This window comes from Anabrus simplex, chromosome 2, assembly GCF_040414725.1.
Source record: "Anabrus simplex isolate iqAnaSimp1 chromosome 2, ASM4041472v1, whole genome shotgun sequence".
Lineage (NCBI taxonomy): Eukaryota > Metazoa > Arthropoda > Insecta > Orthoptera > Tettigoniidae > Anabrus > Anabrus simplex.
The window spans coordinates 482631325-482655594 of record NC_090266.1 but is presented as its reverse complement, the minus strand read 5'-3'; the positions used below and the strand labels follow the sequence as shown (position 1 = coordinate 482655594).

Below are 24270 nucleotides of genomic sequence, written 5' to 3'. Positions count from 1 at the left end.
CACACTTTCCCCACGTGTTTAACCCTACCCACCTCATTTGATCCCCTCCCCTCCTGGTCAGCCCTATCTTTCCTGATAGCTGCAGAAGCTACTTCCTCCTCCCCTTTCTCCTTCCCATGACCCTGTTCCACCTGCCTTTTCCTATCCTCTACTCTACATTTCCCTTTCCTACCTTTTCCCTTCCTGCTACTTCCACACATCTCAACAACAGTTCCCTGTCCCTCATCTTACCTCTGTTGTTTTACCTGGAGTGACTCGTACCTATTTCGCACAGACACCTGTCCTGAATACTGATCCTGACTAGAGCCCTTAGCCTGCAATCTCCTTTCCCTTAGAACATTACACCACCTGTCTTCTACAACTCCCCCCTTTCCTTCCCCTCCCTCTTGTACACCTACTGTAACCTGTACATTGTTTGAGGGAGTCCTATCTTCCTTCCTGTCTTCTGTGAGAATCCTATTTATCTCCCTCAAACTCTCAAACTCCTCCCTCATACCCCTCAATGCCTCGCCACCCCCACAGTTTATACACCCATGCTCCTTAGCCATTCTTTATGGAAAAAATGAAAATAAAATAACTTACTTGCAAAAAATAAATGAACAGAGGGATATATTGTCTGGGATAGTACTCCAAGATCGCACAACATTAAGGTAATTAATATACGACTACACTACAATACTACTCTATTTTTTTATCCTATAACCCCTAACAGGATAAAAACTGCTGTTAATTACTGAATATCTAAAGGAATACACAAGAACTACACAATTCCAAACTGCAATTAAGCCTATCCTAATTACAACAGAATTTTAATAAGAGTTTCTACGGATACCTCTACTACACCTGTACTACACAAATATTTTACAATAATAAAATAAGCACACTAAATTCTGATTGGATGTTAGGCTACTCGTATACTACTGTTCAGTACACTACAGTAATTTTAAACTACTTTCAGACGTATCCTAATTATAATACCGGTACTGTATGTCACTACTAAGCACAATCAGAAATGAAATTTGCAAGAACTACTGTACTCAAAGATTACCAACAAAGCTAAATGCTTAGACAAATTATTATTAGTACTACGCTCTAATAGATACACACAAAAATAGCAGGCAAGATACGGCACTATCTAAATATAGCCTACTGTATCTGCACTACCATGTATCTACACTACAATTTTCAGCTGAAGTGTGGTTATATGAACTTTTACCGCTGGTGGATTAGTATTATTTTCCCTACTACGCGGGACAGAGAATAAAAGTGTCCTTAAATGCTGAGAATAAGAGGTTGTCTACTATCATTTCTGACAAAACCATGCCGGGAGCTTGGAAATATTTTACAATAATTTACAATATGTTACAATACCTAGGTGTTAATATAAGGAAGGATCTTCATTGGGGTCATCACATAAATGGGATTGTAAATAAAGGATACAGAACTCTGCATATGGTTATGAGGGTGGTTAGGTGGTGTAGTAAGGATGTAAAGGAGAGTGCATATAAGTCTTTGGTAAAACCCCAACTAGAGTATGGTTCCAGTGTATGGGACCCTCACGAGGATTACTTGATTCAAGATCTGGAAAAACTCCAAAGAAAAGCAGCTCTATTTGTTCTGGGTGATTTCCGACAAAAGAGTAGCTTTACAAAAATATTGTAAAGTTTGGGCTGGGAAGACTTGGAGTAAAGGAGACCGAGCTGCTCGACCAAGTGGTATGTAAAATTCTAAGTTCCTATGGAGGGAATTAGATATTTTTCACCAATAGAGCTTGTCAAAAACAGATCAGATGTAAGGCTTTTCCGGTGTTTGCTCTATTAAGCAGCATTTCGTCTTAGGTCTGACACTAGACTCATCAGAGTGGGATGTGTCACACCCTACCCACTGACGCTGGGGTGTATGCAGGTGAACTTACAGAAGCCCGTTATAAGAGGCACAGTCTGATAACTGCATACGGGAGATAAATCTCCACAATGGAATTATTGCCCGCCTAGCAATTCCGAATGGAAAATTCTAAGTTCCCATATCTAATTCCCTCCATGGGACTGAAGTTCATTCATTTTCATAAGGTCAAGCTATCTGATGTTAGAATAAGCAGACTCATTCTTGAAAGCTAAGCAGTATAGTTCCTCAAACCTTTTAAGGGTTATATTAGCCACAAAAGTACATTTGTTATACTGGCCCTCTGAGAATATTCCAGAACATACTAAGCTCTGGCTTTTCTTTTCAGGTCATAAAATGTCTAAGAACCGTAAAGATGGTGTCTTAGATGAAAAGCTGGAGAAGATAACTGACTCTGGCTTCAATAATACATATAGACAGTCAACTCAAGTTGCAGGAGATGCTGATCCTGGCGTAATCAGTGAAGATGATGACGAATTCACAGTAAGCTTTCATTTCTGTTCATCCATTACCATGGCACGTACGTTTTTATCACTACTGAACTGAACATGCCATCAAATCCCCTGTTGGCTGCTGCCACCAAAACTTTTACCACCCCTCTTATTCTGAAATTTTTAGAATCCCAATTCACCATCTTTCTGTATGTTCAAACTCCCCTTATTTTCTTGTTCTCTTGGACAATATCTGGCTATCAGTATCATTTGAGCTAGATTAATGCAGCATGTCTTGCAACCTATCAGGCTTTTGAGTTTGGTGCTTGAATGCTGTAGAATGTTGACTACTCAGCACAGTCTGACAGACTTATTCTCTTCTTCATGCATACAGAAATGTTGTCTGCTCCAAGCCAATGCATGCACTCTGTTGTATGTGTTTAGATTATTCTTGTTGTGTACCTTTATTTCATCATAAATGGAAGTCCCCTTATTGTTTGAAATGGTTTGCACTTGCAGACATCGTCGTTTTGTTTGCATGTATTATGTCAGTGTATGATTTGGATCATTACTGAACAGTGCTTTATTGCATTTTTGTGTCCAAAATGATAAAAATCTTTGTCCTGCTCCATAGTTGAATGGTCAGCCTAGTGGCCTTTGGATCATAAGGTCCAGAGTTCAATTCCTGGCCAAATTGGTGATATTCGCCACGTAAAGTTAATTCCCGTAGCTTCGGGCGGAGTGTTTGTGATTGTCTTTTTTTGCTAGTTGCTTTATGTCACACCGACACAGATAGGTCTTATGGCGACGATGGGACAGGAAGGGGCTAGGAGTGGGAAGGAAGCGGCCGTGGCCTTAATTAAGGTACAGCCCCAGCATTTGCCTGGTGTGAAAATGGGAAACCACGGAAAACCATTTTCAGGGCTGCCGACAGTGGGGTTCGAACCTACTATCTCCCGAATACTGGATACTGGCCGCACTTAGGCGACTGCAGCTATTGAGCTCGGTGTGATTGTCTTAATATATACACAATTTCATTTGCACACAACACATACCACACTACCAACCACCAGAGAAACACTCCATATTGCATATATCCTCCCACGCACTATTGGTTTCAGGAAGGGCATCTGACTATAGTACTGGGCTAAGTCTGCATGTGCGACAGATCATAACCATGACCCCTCCAGTGTGTGGGAAAAACAATGAAAGAAGAAGAAAATTATAAGAATGATTTCTTCATACCTCTGTGATTCCTTCTGATAAACCATCCACCAAGAACCATTGGCTATACATTAGTGGTTGTCAGTCTAGTCCAGAGCTATTGCACTCTTCGCACTTCATGAGTAGCATCTGGTCTGTCAGAATCATGAAGTGTTGTTTTCTTTTACACAACTCTTGAGTAAATGGAACTAATCTCTAAGGTATGTTTTGTAATGAATTTATCTCCATTTATTTAGTGTCCATTTAGACTGTAGGCAGAATGAACATCAACACTTGGTGCCAACCAAACCTAAAGATTTTTTCACTAATTGCTAAGTTATTGATTGGGTTCATTTTCAAGTGAAAATATTTGCTTCTTCTTTTTTTTTTAATGTTTAATTTTCTATCTAAAGTAAGCTGTTTTTGTAAAAGAATATCAAACAATTTGTTGTCAATTTGACTTTGAAATATGTTCCATTGTGCTCTAGAAAGCAAATGAGATGCTTCAAGGTGAGTTTCATACAATTTTTATTTAAGGAGGATTTTTTTCTTATGTAAAAAGTAAATTTTGTTTTTCAGCCAAATTTTGTTTGTATTTTGCTGAGTTTTGATCAAATGTGGTGCATAACAATGTTTTTTAATTGTTCCTTTCAAAAAATTAGGTGTTAAATCATGTGTAATACATTGCTTCAAGAAATTGATATCTTTGCCTAATTTGGCAACTTTAATTTTTAGGCCCATATATTGATAGGCCTTTCTCTTTGTCTTAATGAATAAAACTGATTATGTATCCAAAACTAAAGAATTTTTCAATAGCAGCACATTTAAAATAATCAAGAAAGACCCTACCCAAAAAATTCAGAGATAACTAAAACAAACTTAGAAGAACTTAACAATTTCTTTTTATAGACCATGAAAAATCTTAACTAATAACCACAAATCCAGGTCTTCCTACAGTCAAATCCTTTCCGAAAACTCACAAACCTAATATTCCTATCTGACCCATTATCAACTATAGACCCAGTCCACTCTACAAAGCATCCCAATTCATTCAAAGTTTCCTAACCAAAAATTATCACTTTCTCTCCAACAAATCCTTTTAAAACACTACCGAACTGATTGAGAAATTAAAGGCATTTAACCTACAACCTAACCACTCCCTCCATTCCTTTGATGTAGAAAATATGTATCCGAGCATACCAATTTCTAAACTTCAAAAAATCATTGAAAATAATTTAAGTAAATATAGTTCTCTTGGTAAACTAGAAATACAAGATTTCATTCAGCTTCTAAAACTGGTCATCAACAATAACTTCTTTGTTTTCAACAAAATTATATATATCAACAGAATGGATTGGCGATGGGATCACCTTCATCAGGAATTTTGACTAATATCCATTTAGATAACTTAGAACATGCAAAAGTCAATAATAACAACTTTCCAAATATTCTCAAATGGGCCAGATATGTGGACGACATATTCGTCATCATGGACGAATTAATCAAGAAAGCAGACTCCACTCTTCAAGACTTGAATAGTATTGACCCACACATTAAATTTACACTAGAGTCAGAAATCAATAAAGCAATCAATTTTCTAGATATAACCATTATTAGAAATATCTCTGGTTTGTCTTACAAAATATACAGGAAACATACACAAACCGCTAACACAATCCACAAAGATTCCATACATCCCCTAATGCACATACGTGCAGCATACAATAGCATGGTATTTCGAGCTTTTGCCATACCCATGACAAAGAAAGATCTTAATAATGAACTTAACGCCATTAGGGCAATTGCCAAGTTCAATGGGTACAACAGGCCGTTTATAGAACAAATAATAAACAAATACAGGTACCGACGTAAAACCAAACTCAAAAAAAAAAAAAAAAGAAATAACTCCTATTTCAACCACCTTAACTTACAATAACGACGTCCACAAAATCACCAACCTGTTCCGGAAATACAATATAAGACTTTTATTCAAAACTAACAATAGAACCTCAGAAATTTTACACAGCTCTGCATCAATCAATACCACCAATATCTACTCCAAATCTGGAATATATAGACTAAAATATAATGAATGCAACAGCACTTATGTGGATCAAACAGGACGTAACTTCGTAATTAGATATTCAGAACATGTCAGAGTGATGAGGCACAATAAGTTCTCCGCCATGGGTCTACATATGCACGTCACTAATCACAAATTTACCGACATTGAACATGATATGGAAGTACTCCAAACAGCAAATAAGGGACCCATCATGAATATTATTGAAAGTTGTTATATTAACTGCGATCAATACTTCAACCCCAATTATAATTTAAACGAAATTTACGAGAAGCCCAATATCCTTTTTGATCTTTTAATCAATTGGCTTAAAAATACCAAATTATCAAAAAACAGTTTGATTTTCCAAGTAATCCGCAATACACACCCCCGTCAATTACCCCCACTACCCCATCCTTCCATTTCCCCGCAGGTGCTCTGCCACCTGCCTTCCCCTCGCCTCCTTTACTGCTGCACATACACATTGTCCGGCTCCGTCTGTGTAACAAACACGTTCAACATGCTGCTCAAGGTGAGTCAATTATCATTCAATGATTCTAATGATTCTAGTAACTTCCATACATTACTTCCAACGTCTAACTTGGCTAATTTCTCCTTCAGGTTTAAATTGAAGTGGGAATTCATCTTTATTTATATCACAATCTTTCGTAATCAAAATAAACTTCCCCGGAACCACCTACTATAAAGTGAATAAGTGCCACTCACATAGACAGCATATAACAGCACAAATTCACTTTTCTCGGATGTACGCAGACTGGGCAGTATAACGAACTGCCGGAATTTTAAGAATTTTATATCACAGCAATCACTTGTAACATAAATTTAACTTATCTTATGTATCAGTACAGTAATGCATTTTATAATGTGTTAAAATATGTTTTTAGATGTTTTAAGAATATGTAAATAATTGTTTATTTTGTACTTAAGGCTGATGATGGCACATAGATGCCGAAACTAGTACCATTTGACATGTGATTGAATCACAATAAAACGTCATTGTATTGAATAGGTGGACCTTGAAAGAATTTTAAATACTGAACTTGCCCCCAGGCTAGTCAGCCGCTCCCAGAGGTGCTCAGTTCGAACTATGATTTTAAGAAATTGGCCTGAAATACATACACCCTGGATGTGATGGAGAACATATAACTAAATATGGACACGGTGAGGTCAACTAGAAAAACTACACCGGGCGAGTTGGCCGTGCGCGTAGAGGCGCGCGGCTGTGAGCTTGCATCCGGGAGATAGTAGGTTCGAATCCCACTATCGGCAGCCCTGAAAATGGTTTTCCGTGGTTTCCCATTTTCACACCAGGCAAATGCTGGGGCTGTACCTTAATTAAGGCCACGGCCGCTTCCTTCCAACTCCTAGGCCTTTCCTATCCCATCGTCGCCATAAGACCTATCGGTGTCGGTGCGACGTAAAGCCCCTAGCAAAAAAAGAAAGAAAAGAAAAACTACAAATAAAGTAAGGCGAAGCTTGACATCCTTTTTTGGAGGAAATCTGTTCATAAACAAAAAAGTATGAAAAAAAAAAAAAGCAAAAGGGTATCAAATGATCCAAATATTTACATGACTCAATTTTCTTTCAGCTTGATAAAGTCCATCTTGAGAATCAAAAATATATCACAAATGCACAAGGTATTCCAACACACATACTTAACATATCAAATCAAATCTTGAAGTTTTATTAATTTTACAACTTGGGCGTGCATGCTCGCACCATGCTCCTGGCTTTACTTTTTGTTAACACTTTTAACTGTAGATGAGTACATTCCCCTTTCTTGCACACTTGACATTGCTGTGGGGGGGTCCCAAACCTTGAGAAAAGACATGATTTAATGCGCAAAAAGGGGAGACAAAAACTAATCTAACTGTACAAATATAACACGCTGAGTGGTAAAATATCCTACGCACATATATACACCCCGAATCATGAGCACAAAATCAAAATCACATAAATGGCAAATATGCACATTCAAAGACACAAAAACATGTCATATTTTTCTCACCAAGAAATCATACGGCATTCACTCAACTCTTTCACTCAAAGCCTCGATGGAAAATATGGGAAAGCAAATTACACTTTAAGCAACACGTCTTATTCAACGCAGGTTCCTGAAATAAATTACATTACACAAATTCACAAAAAATAACAGAGTAGGCTTTAACCTTCAACACATAATTTAACGTTGTATCCTGAAAAAGTTCACATGACACAAATGTTCCTCAGCGCGGTTGTATCATAAAAGAAAAACCAAACGAAACGTCATGATAATAAAACACCTTATCTACTGCAACAGGTAGTGACATGGACAAAAACCAATAAAATCAACACGAAGTGTAGGCCGCTCAAATAAAACTCTCCTCGGTAGACAAACATTTCACCCTCGCCAACACACAGCGGAATGACTCAGAGCGGAGATTCACGTCTCCCAAAATAAAGCAGCAAATACCAAAAACACAGGGTCCAACCCTTTACACATGCTGCTCAACAGTCTACCCGAGGCAAGTCACAAAAAACACGAAGATGCAGGCCTTTCAGGTGAGGAACGCGTCCTCTTACTCAAATCACACTAAATATCATCTCATGTCCTGAAGTTGCCGTATCTGGAAAAGTATATAAAATGACATCTTCTAACATACGCTCGAATGAAAGAAATCAAGACCCCGCTGGTCACAAATCAAAGCACTCGCGCTCAAAGTTAAACATGAATAATAAAGTGGCCAACTCTGTAATAAATATGATAAACTGAAACTAATTGCCACATTGACAGTCGATCATGCCTGAACATCGGAACGTTACTGAAATATCTCGATCCTACAACTTGAGAAACTCGCATTGATAATTATAATAAAATAATAAATTTTACAGAAATTTGTTCCAATATTCGGAACTTGAAATATGAAACTGCGTTCGCGGAACTCGTGAATCAATTACTAATTTACGATCTTGATGTACAAAATAGTCGTGAAGATGACGCTATCAAAATTTGTGGATCCAAACTCCACCAACTCGCACACTCTTATTCACACATCATGCAATAAATCCCAGAAAACATGACGGCCCATTAATAATACTTTAATATAGTCCTTCGTGACTTTAATTTGAATCCTTATTTACATTTAAGCCCCGAGATGTACACTGCGTCTCAAACATCGAAGAAAAACAAATCAAAAATATATATGAGACTAAAATAAGAAACTGGCTCGTAAAAGAAATGGCACTAACCACTCAACTAAATAAATCAGAATAAAATGTATGAAAGCAAGCTGCGACCTTATACAAAGGGTCCACATTTATGTTACAATTATATTTACATTAACAAGCTTCCTATCATTTACTTTAAATAGGACCTAGTCCTTCCAAACAAAGCAAAATTTACTGTAATTAAATATTTAAACTAACCTATCCTCTTTTGCAACATTAAAACATGTTCACACTCGCATAATTACATTGAAAATTCTGTACTCATCTATTTCGTTGACTTATCGTCGCCAGCCTTTCAGGAAACAGCCAGCCCCTGTTGTGTTTTAGCCAGCCACCTCAATGATGATGCCTTCAGAAAAGACTTGGATCACTCCTTTGGTCTCCATTCTGGCGGCGACAAGGTGATGTCTTTTCCGTCGCTGCTTCTGCTTCTGTATGTCGTCTAAAATATCCCCTTGTTCACGGTGTAGAAACTAGGTTAAGATTAAACCAGCCAGTTACTAGAATACTACAGCCGGGGTAATTTCCACTGACCGTGAAACCAGTTCCCATTCAGTCGCGAAACAACTTCTCTTATCTAATCCCGTAGCTAGGTCAAATATTTCCCATTTATCAGCTGGACTGGAAATTGTAAAATTTATGCCCTCGGGAAACTATTTGCACAGGCAGGCTACTATGCATTTCAAATGATTAAATGAAACTGTTCTCTCCCTCTGGAAATCAAAAGTTAAATGCCATTCTCCCAGTATTAGAAAACTTGATTGGATTAAATGCGGACTGAGCGTCTTCCAACAAAATATACAAGTCCCCATACGATCACTCGCGTAAATGAGAACTTCTTCTCATGATGTTACCTGCACATTATCTCGCCGAATAATAGGTTAGCTAGCCCAAGCGGTCATCGTTTTTATTAATTCGTCCTCTTAGACGCCATTGAATCCTCGATCGGGGCCATCACCTACATAGACCAATGCCTAGCTAAATTGATTGTGGTTCTATCATTTCATTGGCTCAACACATCGCTTACTTGACGCTTACTTCAAACGTCTCTCGCAGGCTTCCGAAATGTTGTCCATTGCAGTTCTATTGTTCCCCTGTTCTGCTTTGTGTACATCATGTTGAAATTCCACCTTCTAAACTTAGCTGGTGTGCAAACAAACCCAAGCTCCAAGCTCCCTGCAGAAATTGCGAAATTCTTCTCCAACTTCTCCCCTCCCTTACAAAACCAACCACTCCCTCCCGTTGGTACAGCTTCAAACAGAACCCTATCAAGCATAACTACCACACCAAGTGAAGTTCATAACCTTCTTCAAACTCTTCGTACCAACAAAGCTACCAGTGCCGACACTATAGGTCCTCTTTTCCTAAAAAATACTGCCAGCACTCTTTGCGTCCCTCTCTCTAAATTATTTAACAGATGTTTTGCCGTGGGCTATTTTCCTATTACCTGGAAACAGGCAAATATTGTTCCACTTCTCAAATCAGGCAACAAATTTAATGTTTCATCTTACCGACCAATCTCTACTCTCCCCACACTATCCTTTATCTTTGAAAAAATTATACACCAGCGTCTCCTCGCATTCACTTTGCCATATATCTCAACCAAGCAGCATGGTTTTCTACCAGGTGGCTCTTGTCTAACAAACCTGGCCACTCTGCATAGCTTTGCATCACACGCCATTGCAGCTAAATCACAGCTGGATATCTGCTACGTAGACATTTCGAAAGCTTTCGATTCTGTAGACCATACTCTGTTGCTCCATAAACTCTCCAAACGATTTAATATACATGGCAGTCTTCTGACCCTTCTTGCTGGCTTCCTACATAACCGTTGGCAGAGAGTGGTAATATCAGGCACTTCATCCTCATGGTTACCAGTCACCTCCGGTGTCCCACAAGGCAGTACTCTTGGCCCCTTGCTGTTTTCTTTGTTTTTGGACGATCTACCGTCCAAACTCAACGAAACAGCGAATACCCTACTCTTTGCTGACGACTGCAAGATATTTAGGGAGATCAGGAATCCAGCAGATGCAGCTCTGCTACATGCCTCACTTAATGCCCTCTTGAACTGGTGCCGTACTTGGAAACTTATCCCCAATCCACAAAAATGCAGCCACATGACCATAACACTACGTAAATCTCCTCTACTGACATCATATTACCTACTTGACAAGCCCATCACCGTGGTTACGCAACAGCGTGACCTAGGTGTAATATTCGATACAAAATTACAATTTAAGACCCATATAGAAACATATACAACCAAGGCTATGAAATTACTAGGCATTCTCTATCGCTTCACAGAAATTTCTGACCCCATTGCTCTTCGTCACTTCTTCCTCACGATCGTTCAACCTCTCTTAAACTACTGCTGTCCGATTTGGACAACAGCCGCCCCCTCCAATACTAAGCAGTTAGACAGAGCAGTGTCCTTCTTTGCTGCAATTGTAAGGAACAGAAACCCCAAGCTCAGAAATCTGTCTACGCAGCAGGTATTAATGGCAATTAATGTGTCACCGCTGCACATCAGGCGACAGGTAGCTGACCTGAGTTTCCTCCACGAGATCTTAAATGGACATTACCGCTCGGAACATCTTGTCTCACTCTTCTCTCTCCGCGTTCCTTCCCGCTCCACCAGAACCAAAGACCTTCTCCACATTCCCCACACTCAGCACTCAATACTTCAACGATCTTTCCTAAGCCGCCTCCCAACACTCTTTAACAATATTAATAGGAGACAAGAGCTTGATATAGCATCAAATAAAAGTGTATTCGAGAGGTGTGTAAATAGTATCTTAAAGGTAAGTTGATGTGAAGGGATTATACCGCCATCTTGACCCACGACGACTTGGCTATGAACATGGACATTCTCATGGTTTTTGATTTGGACAGTTATTATCAGGATGTGTACCTGATCTTGTTATATTTTGTTATGTTTGTTATATTTTATTATGAAAGTTTACGTTTGTTAAATAGTCTGTTGACAGTGCAAGTGAAATTTGCTCAGTGTAGCTGTATCTTGTGCTTCGTGAATAAATAAATAAATAAATAAATAAATAAATGTGCTACTGAATGTAGATGTTTCCTGCCAGTTACTAGTATTTAATAAAAATTAAATATTCTCTGTACATTCTAATAAATGACTGATTAATTAAATGAGCACTTCAATAAGGGCTCAGTATGTCTGCTTCGCCTCATGAAACGTTTCTTGGTTTCTTAACCGAGGAAGAAACATGACGATAGACAGTTTCTTCACATCCTTCTAATTTGTTAAGAAGCTCCGAGACAAAAACATCATTGGTGGGAACAATCAACCCTATTGGTCATGAAATCCCTATTGAAGTGAAGAAGTCCGTTATACTCTACATCCATCTTGCGGCAGACTGGGATCACCAAGTGCACCGTGATAGTGTACCAAGGGAAGAACAAGAACATCCTTCTTCTTAGCACAGAATGAAGGAACAAGCCAGAAAGTGTAACTTTCTACAGCGGTACGAATCATGGGGTAGATGTGGCCAAATATCTCGTAAATATACCTCCAAGGGTGCATGCAGGAGGTGGCCAAGGCATATCTAATACAATATCCTAGGCCTAACAGCTATAAATCCTTGGTTCATTTATAAACAAGTAATGGGTAGGAAGATCTGACAAGTGAACTAACAAGTCGGAACAAGCAAGGACAACAACAAGAAGAGGAGGTTGTAGGACCTTGTCCATCTGAAAAGAGGAAGAAATGCAAAGTTGGTCTGTGTAAAGGCAACAAGTCTAGCGATGCATCACGTGCTTCAAAGAAGTGTGCGGAAAACATGCACGAAAAGGAGAATTTGTGTGTGCAAAATGTGTTTAGGCCGATTTTAATTTTCTTAAAGTATTTATGTAAATGTATAATTGTTGCAATGTGGATGACTGACCAACAAAAGGTGTTCAATTGGTTAATTTTATGAAAACTCCGTAAAGAAACATAAACAAGATGCGGCTATTTGTGATTGTTCATGTGCCCATCAGTAATATGAAATGTCCATACACTAAAGTCAGGTCTTTCTGTGTAAAATAAATTTGTAGAAACACAGTAGAAGAAAATACATCTCTTCTAATTTGAACATTTCCAAGCGACTACTTTCAGAATGCCAGTACGAATACGAATGGAATGCCCCAAGAATACTAAGATTCTCTCTTTTAAAAATCTCTCCAGTGTTATCACCTCTGGTCCGTCATGGTGCAAGTATATCAAATGGCTTAATTTTTCGCATAGTGCAGTTTTACTATCATTCTTCCTTCCTATCTTAATTTTCTTAAAGAAATCCTTCCTGTTACTACACTCCTTTGAAGACGTCCCGTTTTCTCGGCTGCAAAGGTTTTCTACCAGATTTCTAAAATATTGTCTCCTTGGGTCGAGCTCACCCTCTGCTGTCTCCTTTGTCTCTGCGTTTACAAAGAAGCGCTCTCCGGACCGTAAAGTTTTAACAGCCCCTTTGTCCATGCCTGACAAAGCCTCAACATTCTGTCGTTGCACCTTCTGCTCTGGCCTTCGTAAGTCCCTGGGTCTTGGTACTTCAATTGCATTAAATATCCTTTGGAATTATTCTATTCCAATTACTCGATATATTTTTATGAGCATGCCAGCCTAGACTCGGATGATGATGTCCCTATCAGTGGTGCATAACATATGGTATGAGAAAATTTATCATCACATATCAAGAAATATTTATCATATGAAGATCTACGTTTTAGCACCAAGATAAATAAATGAGAGCAGGTAATTAGTTATTAAACCACCACAGAAGTAGTAAAGTTACATTGCAACTACATAGAACAGATAGCTAATCTACCCATTATGAAAGTTGTCAATTTAAGTTTTCCTTCCTTCTCGGGCGATGGGATATCGTCCTCAACTGTTGACCGCAAGGCTGGTGTCTCCTCATATTGAGGCTGCTGGTATCGGTTCCTCTGTTTAACTCATCATGTTGATTGAGGAATTGTACATGACGAACTGCAATCCCATGCTGAAATTCAGGTAGAGTTCATCTTCAAGGGATGTGGATAGTTCCACCTATTTGGGTAGTGTAGTTACCAAAGATGGAGGAGCAGTACAGGATGTCTCTCAGTGTATGCAAAAAGCAAATGGTGCCTTTGTTCGACACTATCCGATATGGAAGAACAACAAAATATCTATCAGGACCAAATTTCGCATTTTCCGAAGTAATGTCAAGGCTGTTCTACTATATGGGTTCGAGACCTGGAAAGTGGCTAAAGTGATTACCTCCAAGTTGCAGACCTTTGTCAACTGCTGTTTAAGGAAGATTCTAAACATCTACTGGCCGGAAGTAATCTCCAGTCATGAACTATGGAGAAGGACGGGTGAAAGCGAGATGGCCATACAGATAAAGCGGCGGAAATGGATAGGGCATACGTTGAGGAAAGGGAATGAAGCCATTGAGAGAGAGGCACTGGATTGGAACCCGCAGGGTAAAAGGAGGAGAGGAAGGCCCAAACAAACGTGGCGAAGATCTGTACACATGGAGGCAATGGAAGAAGGCAGGACCTGGAAAGAGGTGAAGAGGTTGGCTGGCGACAGGATCAGATGGAGATGCTTTGTTGATGCCCTATGTTCCTCAAGGAACAACAGTAATTTTCAAGTAAGTCAAGTCATCTTCAGGGTAGTTCTGATCCGTCATTGAACAGAGTTGAAACTTGTATTGCAACAATTAATAAACAGTTCACCGGGCGAGTTGGCCGTGCGTGTAGAGGCGCGCGGCTGTGAGCTTGCATCCGGGAGATAGTAGGTTCGAATCCCACTATCGGCAGCCCTGAAAATGGTTTTCCGTGGTTTCCCATTTTCACACCAGGCAAATGCTGGGGCTGTGCCTTAATTAAGGCCACGGCCGCTTCCTTCCAACTCCTAGGCCTTTCCTATCCCATCGTCGCCATAAGACCTATCTGTGTCGGTGCGACGTAAAGCCCCTAGCAAAAAAAAAAAATAATAAAATAAACAGTTCTCTAAGTACTTCTTCCTTAATCACATGGAATCGTGTACTTTTATCTTAGTCACTTGGCGATATTAAAAGTCTGTTGGCGTTAAAGTAGTTAGTGTGACGTAAAGCAAAATAACAGTATTAGTTTATTTACCATCTCTGAATGTATGTTACATATCCCCTTTTATACACACTTTCCGTGAATGTAAGTATGTGTGGCCTTAAGAAGGGCCGGTATGTCATCAGGGTCGGATGAAGGCGGGATATATAGTGGGGGTAGGGGGTGGGGGCAAACTGCACTAACAATGGTTGGTAAGTTACGTTAGCAAGTGTTCGAAGTGATGACTTGCTTGGTATATGCACATCTGGACACATTGATTTGCAGGTTTCAGCAATGAGTTGTTGGAGGTGGTCGGGATTTTTGGCTCCTGGGTGTAAACTGTTTGCTTCAAACACACCCAGAGAAAGAAGACTAATGATTTAAGTCCAGTGACATGGTGGGCCTAGAGACAGGTCCTCTTCCTACCCATTTTCCTGCATGTGTCTCATTCAGATGTTTACAGATGGCTAACATCCAATGTGGTGGAGCTCCGTCGTGTTGAAACCACATCGTTAAATATTTTTCAAGCGGTTCGTCCTCCAGCAGAAGTGGAAGTTCATGGTGTAGAAAGTGCAGGTAACATGCGTCTGATGAAAGGCCGTGAAAGAAATAAGGTTCAATAAGTCGATCACCCAAGATTCCACATCATACATTCACTCTCTCTTGCACTTGATAGGCTGCCTCTTGCACCCAGTGGGGTTTGTCAGCACTTCAATAGTGCAAGTTGTGGCGCTTGATTGTACAATTATTGTGGAATCATGATTTGTGTGAGAACAGGATTTTCAACAGGAATGGTGCATCATTTTCCAGATTTCCTAACAGTCACTGACAGAAATTCATTTGAGCTTGTAAATCCCATCTGTGGACCTCATGGTTTAGCCGTGGTTGGTAGGGGTGATATTTATGTGCATGCAGTATTCGTAACACAGAAGCTTGGCTGATGTTCACCTGTTGTGCAATTGCTCTGTAGTAGTGTGTGGGTTGTGAGCTGTGCCCAGAACAGCCTCTTCATTCTCACCAAATGTTACGGGCTTCTCTCGGACATATGGTATTGTCTGAAGTATCCCTGGAGTTTGTAAACTTCTTTCCTGATACATAGGTAGTGCCTGCAACTAATTCTCTCATGCTTTTCCTCCGATAAGGAGCATCTCAACGTATTTGTCCGTGGAAAACATAGTGATTGACTGAAGCAACTTCATTCCAACCGTATAGCCATGTATGTGTCATGACGTGTGGCAACCAGTAATCAGCAATGCTCAGGACGACCTGTCAGTATGCGGACCAATGTGCCATGTGCCATCATTGAGCAGCTCCTGGACGAGGACAGACGATGGACGCTAGTGGAGTTAGAGAGGGCAAGTGACATAGAGAAACACACCACCCACAGGATATTGTGGAAAGAGCTGCATCTGCGCAAATTCGCATCGTAGTTGGTATCGCATGCACTGATGGAAGTTCAATGGTGGATGCAATATGCAACATGCTCTGACAACCTAGCACACTGGCAACAAGACGACGACCACTTCCTGTCAAGAAAAATCGCCATTGATGAATTTTGGTCATGTTCTTGCTGAAACTTTCCTACCCACCGTGCTACTGTACGGTATAGGAGAGCATTATTCTCAAGGGCTGCCACTAATTCACTGTGACATTCTCTCACATTTCTCCCCCAGAGACCGAGCTCGATAGCTGCAGTCGCTTAAGTGCGGCCAGTATCCAGTAATCGGGAGATAGTGGGTTCGATCCCCACTGTCGGCAGCCCTGAAGATGGTTATCCATGGTTTCCCATTTTCACACCAGGCAAATGCTGGGGCTGTACCTTAATGAAGGCCACAGCCACTTCCTTCCCATTCCTAGGCCTTTCCTCTCCCATCGTCGCCATAAGACATATCTTTGTCGGTGCGATGTAAAGCAAGTAGCAAAAAAAAAAAATCTCCCCCAGAGAACGGCTATTTTAATGTATGTGCGCTGCTCAACATGGGTTACTTCCATCTCGCACAGCGCTCACCACACAACTGATTTCACAATCGCGCTCTGTGCTACTACCCGCAATCACAAGGCCATTTGTCATCGTAAATACACACTATGCCTGGATATCTTCTACGCGACAAATAGCAGTTTGTGATCCGCTCGCATATCTGCAAGAAAAAAATAGTTGAAATGACTTTTGCCCCAACCCTTGTATACTAAAGTTATTTTCAAGTCAGAGAGAGAAGGGGAGGAAGAGAGAGAAGAAGGGGATAAGAAAGGAACACATATAATAGGACAAACATAATGGCAGGTCAGTGTGGGAAGAGGGAGCAACAGAAGCAGGAGGCTATTACAAACATGGAAACACAAAAGAACAAAGAGCCGGGCTGAGTGGCTCAGACGGTTAAGGCGCTGGCCTTCTGACCCCAACTTGGCAGGTTCGATCCTAGGTCAGTTCGGTGGTATTTGAAGGTGCTCAAATACGTCAGCCTTGTGTCTGTAGATTGACTGGCACGTAAAAAAACTCCTGCGGGACTAAATTATTATTATTATTATTATTATTAAAAGAACAAAGACAATCTCCACGTCTTTGTACACTGCTGTCTTCAAATAGATAGGATCTCTCTCCTTATCAATTCCAGTTCTTCTACATACATCTCTTCTCTGGCCCTGGCGAGCTCGTTCTTACTTTCCAGCTTAATCAGGAGGGTGGGCATCAACACTCATTGCGGGGCCATCTTGACAGATCTTCAGTCTTGATGTTGGATATATATAATGGTGTGTGGTCTCCGGAGAGGCCTAGTGCAGGTAATTTTCTCGTAGACGGCCTATCAGGTGACCTGCATGTCTGTGAATATAGGGTCCTACCTAGGATGATTTCTAATGCTGAAAACTCCACATGCACCCAGCCCCCGAGCCATTGGAATTAACCAATTAAGGTTAAAATCCCTGAACCGGCCGGGAATCAAACCCGGGACACTCTGGACCAAAGGCCAGCACACTAACCATTTATCCATGGAGCTGGACGATGTGGGATAAGAGTAGGATAAGAAGAAAGCTGGATAAGTACAGGAAAAGGGAAGAAACATAAGATGTGTTTGTATGACACATTATAAAATCTGATTACATTCTTTCCATATTGAATGGAATTATGAGATAATTGGTTTCCAGAACCTGAGCGAACTTATTCACTAGTTGGTGATGTCAGATTGTCCTTTTTTTAATTATTAGTAGAGATTTCATTTTGAGTTAAAAGATTGTTTATTAAGATTGCTGACTTTTGACATTGATGTTATTATTAGAGCGTGTGTAGTTGAATCCGGCACTCTTTTCAATCTTGTTGGGGTTGTGAAGAATGTTCTCACTAAGCGTTGCTGTGTGTTGCTTGAGTGTACGACTGCTATTTCTTATAGTTACGAGTCAAAAGGGGACGTTCAGACTGGTGTTAACTTGTGCTTGAATGTTCGCTCTATATTGCTAGAAGGTGTGTAGAAAATGAATCTGTAACGAGAGGAGGGTATAGAAAAATTAGACTTGAATTGAGTATAGCTAAGCTTTGAAAAAGTCATTGTTTGCATATTACCCCCTCGACTGTTATGATGGTGACTAGACGCTCTGGCTGTGCCGGATTGACTGACACTTGTACTTTTTGTATTGTATCGATGTGAGATTAGGGGGGGAGCTGTGGTGGGTAAGGGGGGATGGGCAGGGCATTGAGTTTCTGCGCTGTTGGTTGCAGGGAGTTTTTAGGGGCAGACTGGGAGGGAGTTGTGTTAATTAATGTAGTGGGAGTTTTTGAGGACGAAGATTTAAAAATATCAAGAAAGTTCTTATGAATTCAATTTTTGTAATAAATTAGGTAATCTCTCATATAGAGGATTTTTTACTTCAATTATATCATTGAGATATTGGTCTTTATTGTAGTACTGGCCTAAATAGACGTAAATGTTTTTTACTTCACTCATTAATTTACTATCTTTACCTATTCTTTTGATAATTTTGAGGTCTTGTTCTATAGTTGTGAATTCATGCCCTGTTTCCTTCATATGAGAACTCATAGCTGAATACTAATTGTGTTTGTTGGCATTGTAGTGCTCCATGTTTCTTATGAAAAAACTCTTGCCTGTTTGTCCGATATATGAGACGTCACATTGTGCACATGTAAGTCTGTATATGCCGGACCCTGAATAAAGGTTACTTTTTGAATTGACTGTGTTGTGGTTGAAAAATAGGTTCTGATTAGTGTTTAAGGCCTGAATGCAGTGCTGACATTATGCTTTTTTAAGGGGCTCGAGACTTGGTAAATGACTGGGTTATTATAGGTGATAGATTTTATAGGTCTGTCCGGGATGAGGTTTGTTGTTTAAGTTTGACCTTATTAATTAATCGGTTAATCATTTCTATTTTATATCCATTAAGCTTTGCCAAGTTCTTTATACAGGCTGGAGTTGGTTTTTTCTTAAGATACATGGAGCACTACAACGCCAACAAACACAATAAGTATTCAGCTATGAGATCTCATACGAAGGAAACAGGGCATCAATTCACAACTATAGAACAAGACCTCAGAATTATCAAAAGAATAGGTAAAAGTAGTAAATTAATGAGTAAATTAGAAAACATTTATATCTATTTAGGCCAGTACTAAAGACCAAAATCTCAATGATATAATTGAAGTAAAGAATCCTCTATATGAGATATTACCTAATTTATTACAAAAATTTGAATTCATAACATAAGAACTTTCTTAATATTTTTAAATCTCCATCCTCAAAAACTCCCGCTATATTAATTAACACAACTCCCTCCCAGTCTGCCCCTAAAAACTCCCTGCAACCAACAGCGCAGAAACTCAACGCTCCGCCCATCCTCTCTTACCCACCACAGCCCCCGCCCCTAATCTCACACCGATACAATACAAAAAGCACTAGTGTCAGTCAATCCTGCACAGCCAGAGCGTCTAGTCACTTTCATAACAGTCGAGGGGGTAAGTAATATGCAAACAATGACTTTTTCAAAGCTTAGCTGTACTCAGTTCAAGTCTAATTTTTCTATACCCTCCTCTCGTTACAGATAATTTTCTACACACCTTCCAGCAATATAGAGCAAACATTCAAGCACAAGTTAACACCAGTCTGAACATCCCCTTTTGACTCGTAACTATAAGAAATAGCAATTGTACACTCAAGCAACACACAGCAATGCTTAGCGAGAACCCATTCTTCACTACCACAACAAGATTGGAAAGAGTGCTGGATTCAACTACACATGCTCTAATAACATCTTCAAAAGTCAGTAATCATAATAGTTAAACAATCTTTTAACTCAAAATAAAACCTCTACTAATAATTAAAAAAAGGGCAATCTGATATCACCAACTAGTGAATAAGTTCGCTCAGGTTCTGGAAACCAATTATAATTCCATTCAATATGGATTTTATAATACGTCATACAAACGAGTCAGTAGATCTTTTAACAAGTGTTCAGGAATACAGTTTTAGCCTTGGACATTCAAAATCAAAGCTGCAAACATAGACAGAATGGTTAGTTAACTTTAGAAAGGTTTTTATATGTATGATTTTATTAACAACAATCGTCCGTCTCAATCATACTTTTAGATGTTTCCAGTGTGTTTATGTTTTAAACTGTCAAACACGAATACTTACAAGAATTTTTAACTTTGTAACATGTAGTATTTATATAATATTTTGATAAGGTATATCAGGTTCCTGATTATAAACCTAAAAGTTACGAGATAAGGTTGATGCCCATACAAGGGCGAAACATGTCCCTATAAGACTGTGTTTTTTTATTGAAAAGGTGATTATTAATAAATATTGTAACACTTTTGACACACCGCCTAGTCGAGCAGCTTGTCTCCTTTCTCCCAAATCTTCCCAGCCCCTGTTTGCAACATTTTTGTAATGCTACTCTTTTGTCAGAAATCACCCAGAACAAATCAAGCTGCATTTCTTTGGATTTCCTCTAGTTCTTGAATCCTGGATATATTAGAAAGCACGATTTCCCTTAAACTACGTAAAAAGAACCGAAACTCCATTGTTGGAATTTGTTAATATTCTGCATTCAAGAAGTTTGATCCCTAATGCAAACATCAAACTAGCGATTGATTGCTGCTACATAGAGATGGGAACAATGACAGGAGGAGATAAAGAAATAGATAGGAAGATAGAAAATGGATGAAGATATGTGTATGAACGGACTTTGATGGTGGAGTCATGTGAGGCAAATGGAAGATGATAGGTTGCATAAGAAAATGGACTCCACCATGGAGGGTAAGCAAAGAAAATAGAGACCAAATTGGCAATAGTTAGAATATTTTTTTAATGCTCATAAAAGGTGTAGAAGTAAGAGACCAAGGAGCTAGTTGAAAATAGAGGATTGTGGAGGTGCTTTGTACAACTTTTGTACTATTTTCTATGAAGCTACCCAGTTACTATTGTTAACCATACCTATAGTTGACAGCTAAAATATTTACTGCTGTTTATCATAGAAAAATTTACCCTGTTGTCATAACCTGTTTTGTTTTCACTTTACAGTTTGATGACTTGTCCCATAAGAGTTCAGAGAGCTCTTTGAGTACACATCAGACAGCAAGTACTCCAGTTATAGGGTCTCTAGAAAATCTTGCTGGCGGAGAATTCCTTAGACGTAATGTTGGCTCTGGTTCTACTGTGTCTTCCACAAAGTCATCGCGCACCTCTAGTGCTACTCAAGACAAAAATGTGGATGAATGGGAACAAAAATTATATGGAAAGCAGGGAAAAGGTAAGCCCAAGTATGCTGTAATTGTATGTTGCTTTTTCTGTTCATTCTGTCGCAATTAACAGGGTTTTTTTTATTTTATTTTATATGATTTCCTCATAATTTTTGTTTTCTGCTCTATATTATCCTAAATTGAAACGGACTACTGAAAAGCAAATGGGAACATACATGAGGTTTCTATATTACCTAGCAAGTTTAAATATAGGAATTTACACATGCTATAAGGTTAGTGAAAAAGAAAATCCTCGGCCTGTTTCCAGTCACTCGACCAGGTCAGGAATGGAATGAATGAAGCCCCGATCTTAACACAGCCATCTCTTCTTTAAAAAACACTTATCTCAAAAGAATCGACAAACAAAACCTGACACGCATCAAAGAACCACTTAAAGACACTTCAAGGACAGAGCTAATTATTTTTTAAAAATTAAGGCAAATCAATATCGGGCAACAAGATTCTATCACAGTGTATAACTGAAGGTTTAGGAAACAAGGAAGTGCAACCCATAAGCCCATCATTCCATAAAACTAACAAATTGTGATCAATACACATGCTCTTTCTGTTTTACCTTACATATTTTACAAAGCTAGCACCTAATTTCAGAAGAACTCATGCCTATGAACAATCCAGACTTTTATAAATGTGTTTTTATGAATGTTGCCAGGCTGAGTGGCCAGACGGTTGAGGCGCTGGCCTTCTGACCCCAACTTGGCAGGTTCAATCCTGTCTCAGTCGAGTGGTATTTGAAGGTGCTCAGATACGTCAGCCCCGTGTCGGTAGATTTACTGGCACGTAAAAGAACTCCTGCGGGACTAAATTCCGGCACCTCAAAGTCTCCGGAAACCCGTAAAAGAGTAGTTCGTGGGACGTAAAGCAAATAACATTATTTTTATGTTATTCATGAAAAGCCAGTATATACCAAGTTTCCAATTCGACGATTGCCCCCAATCATGAGAATAATTTGACATGTTATCATCGTATGACATTCTTTGTTAGATTTAGTAATGTTTTATGATTGCATGATATGTTATATGCGATTCTGTGACCACCTGAAGATGACCTAGAAAGGTCGAAACCAGTCGTGTAGTTCTAATTTAATAAAGTATTGATTAGGTGGTAGTCTTCTTCTCCTTGTATTTGTGTATAGTATCAATGCGGAAATGAAACTTACAGATTACGATAATTAAAAATCGTTGCTTCTAATCTAGTTATTCCATTCTCTTTAGCTAATGTGGAAGAAAATGTTCCCCTTAATCTTTTATCTGGACAATTTCAAAAATCTATTATATGGTTTCCTAGTTGTTTATTAACTCCAGGACTTGTTAATTGGCAAATACCGTATTTAAACGTGAATTAGGCCCCCTCACGTATTAGACCCCTCTAGGCTTTTCGAGACGAAGAAGATGAAAAAGAAATCTTGCATACAAGTCCTCCCCCAATGTAATTATCGGAGAAGAACGATTCCCATTCGAAGCGGCTACAAGCCATATGCAGCTCTGGTGAGATCACACAAATTTGTGAATAGTTTTGTCTTTACGACCCACGTAATGAAATCGCGCTTCGAAGTCATGCGGTACATCTGTGTTTCGTAGTTGAGAAATGTCCACCTCCGTAGCATGGCCCTACTGCAGCTCTGATGACGTCGCACAAATAGGTGAATAGTTTTATGTCTGACCTGCGCATTGCAGGCGCACATCAGTCATGTATATATGTCTGTGTTTTGTAGTTAAGAATGTCTGCCAGTGTAATAGCACAATTACTGTAGCTGCCGTTCTCGGGAGCCTGAGTTCGATTCCCAGTACCGTATTGCCAGATTTTTACGAATGGCAGGAAGGTTGATTTGCGGTAAAAATTGTACATGCAACTCCCTTCCACTGGGAGCCTGTCTAAAGAAAGAGCTGCACCGCCTCAGGGTGAGGAAAGTAAGAAATATTCATGGTTGTTGTTAGGCCTATTAATATAGGCAGGCGAGATCATTAATAAAGTGATCGTTTAATATCTTGTAACTCGGGCCAATATAGGGTTTTCTTGTGAGAGAAGTATGTTTAAAACATGATAAGAACAATCCAATCACAATTATTTTACTTGCCAACGTACCTAACAAATAATAATAATAATAATAATAATAATATTGATTTATTATGTCCCCACTTACTTTCAATGATTTTCGGAGACACCAAACAAACACACCAGGGTATGCGTTAATAAAAAATGGAAACAACGAACGTACAAAATTAAATATTATGATAGTAAAATGCATTACCGGCACACCTGTAGATATCCATAAATGTGGCAAACTTTCCTGTTATTTTTATTCTTTCCATCACGGAACTTTTGGCACTATACAGGCGATACCATACCTAGCCTAAACAATGTGGTCTCTCTTATCTCATTTACAGCTGTTTAGGTAAATCCTGATGTGATAAATGTAGAGAACGAGCATGAAATATACTTCAAAATAAGGGTCTGGCTTTCAACAGCTGCAGTTATCAAAAAAATGCTTCCAGTCAGTATGTATTACATTCAGAAATACAATTCATAACGCCTTTGCTGGTAGGGCGTAGTGTTTACAGTGCACTATGTTTGCTGGTATGGGCTGGAGCAATTTTGTTACTTTCATT

General features: G+C 39.3%; 1 protein-coding gene across 3 annotated transcripts in view; it reads left to right on the top strand.

Moving 5' to 3' along the window:
• Positions 1-24270, top strand: part of Rip11 (Rab11 interacting protein) — a 302722-nt gene that overhangs the window by 127323 nt on the left and 151129 nt on the right. For all 3 annotated transcript variants that reach the window (XR_010859090.2, XR_010859089.2, XM_067139175.2), the window contains exons 7-8: positions 2231-2385; positions 21426-21654. Coding sequence is in view for 1 of the 3 variants with exons in the window: in XM_067139175.2 (XP_066995276.1) it covers positions 2231-2385; positions 21426-21654 (384 nt within the window). In the remaining 2 variants the exon portion in view is untranslated. The remainder of the gene's footprint in view (positions 1-2230; positions 2386-21425; positions 21655-24270) is intronic.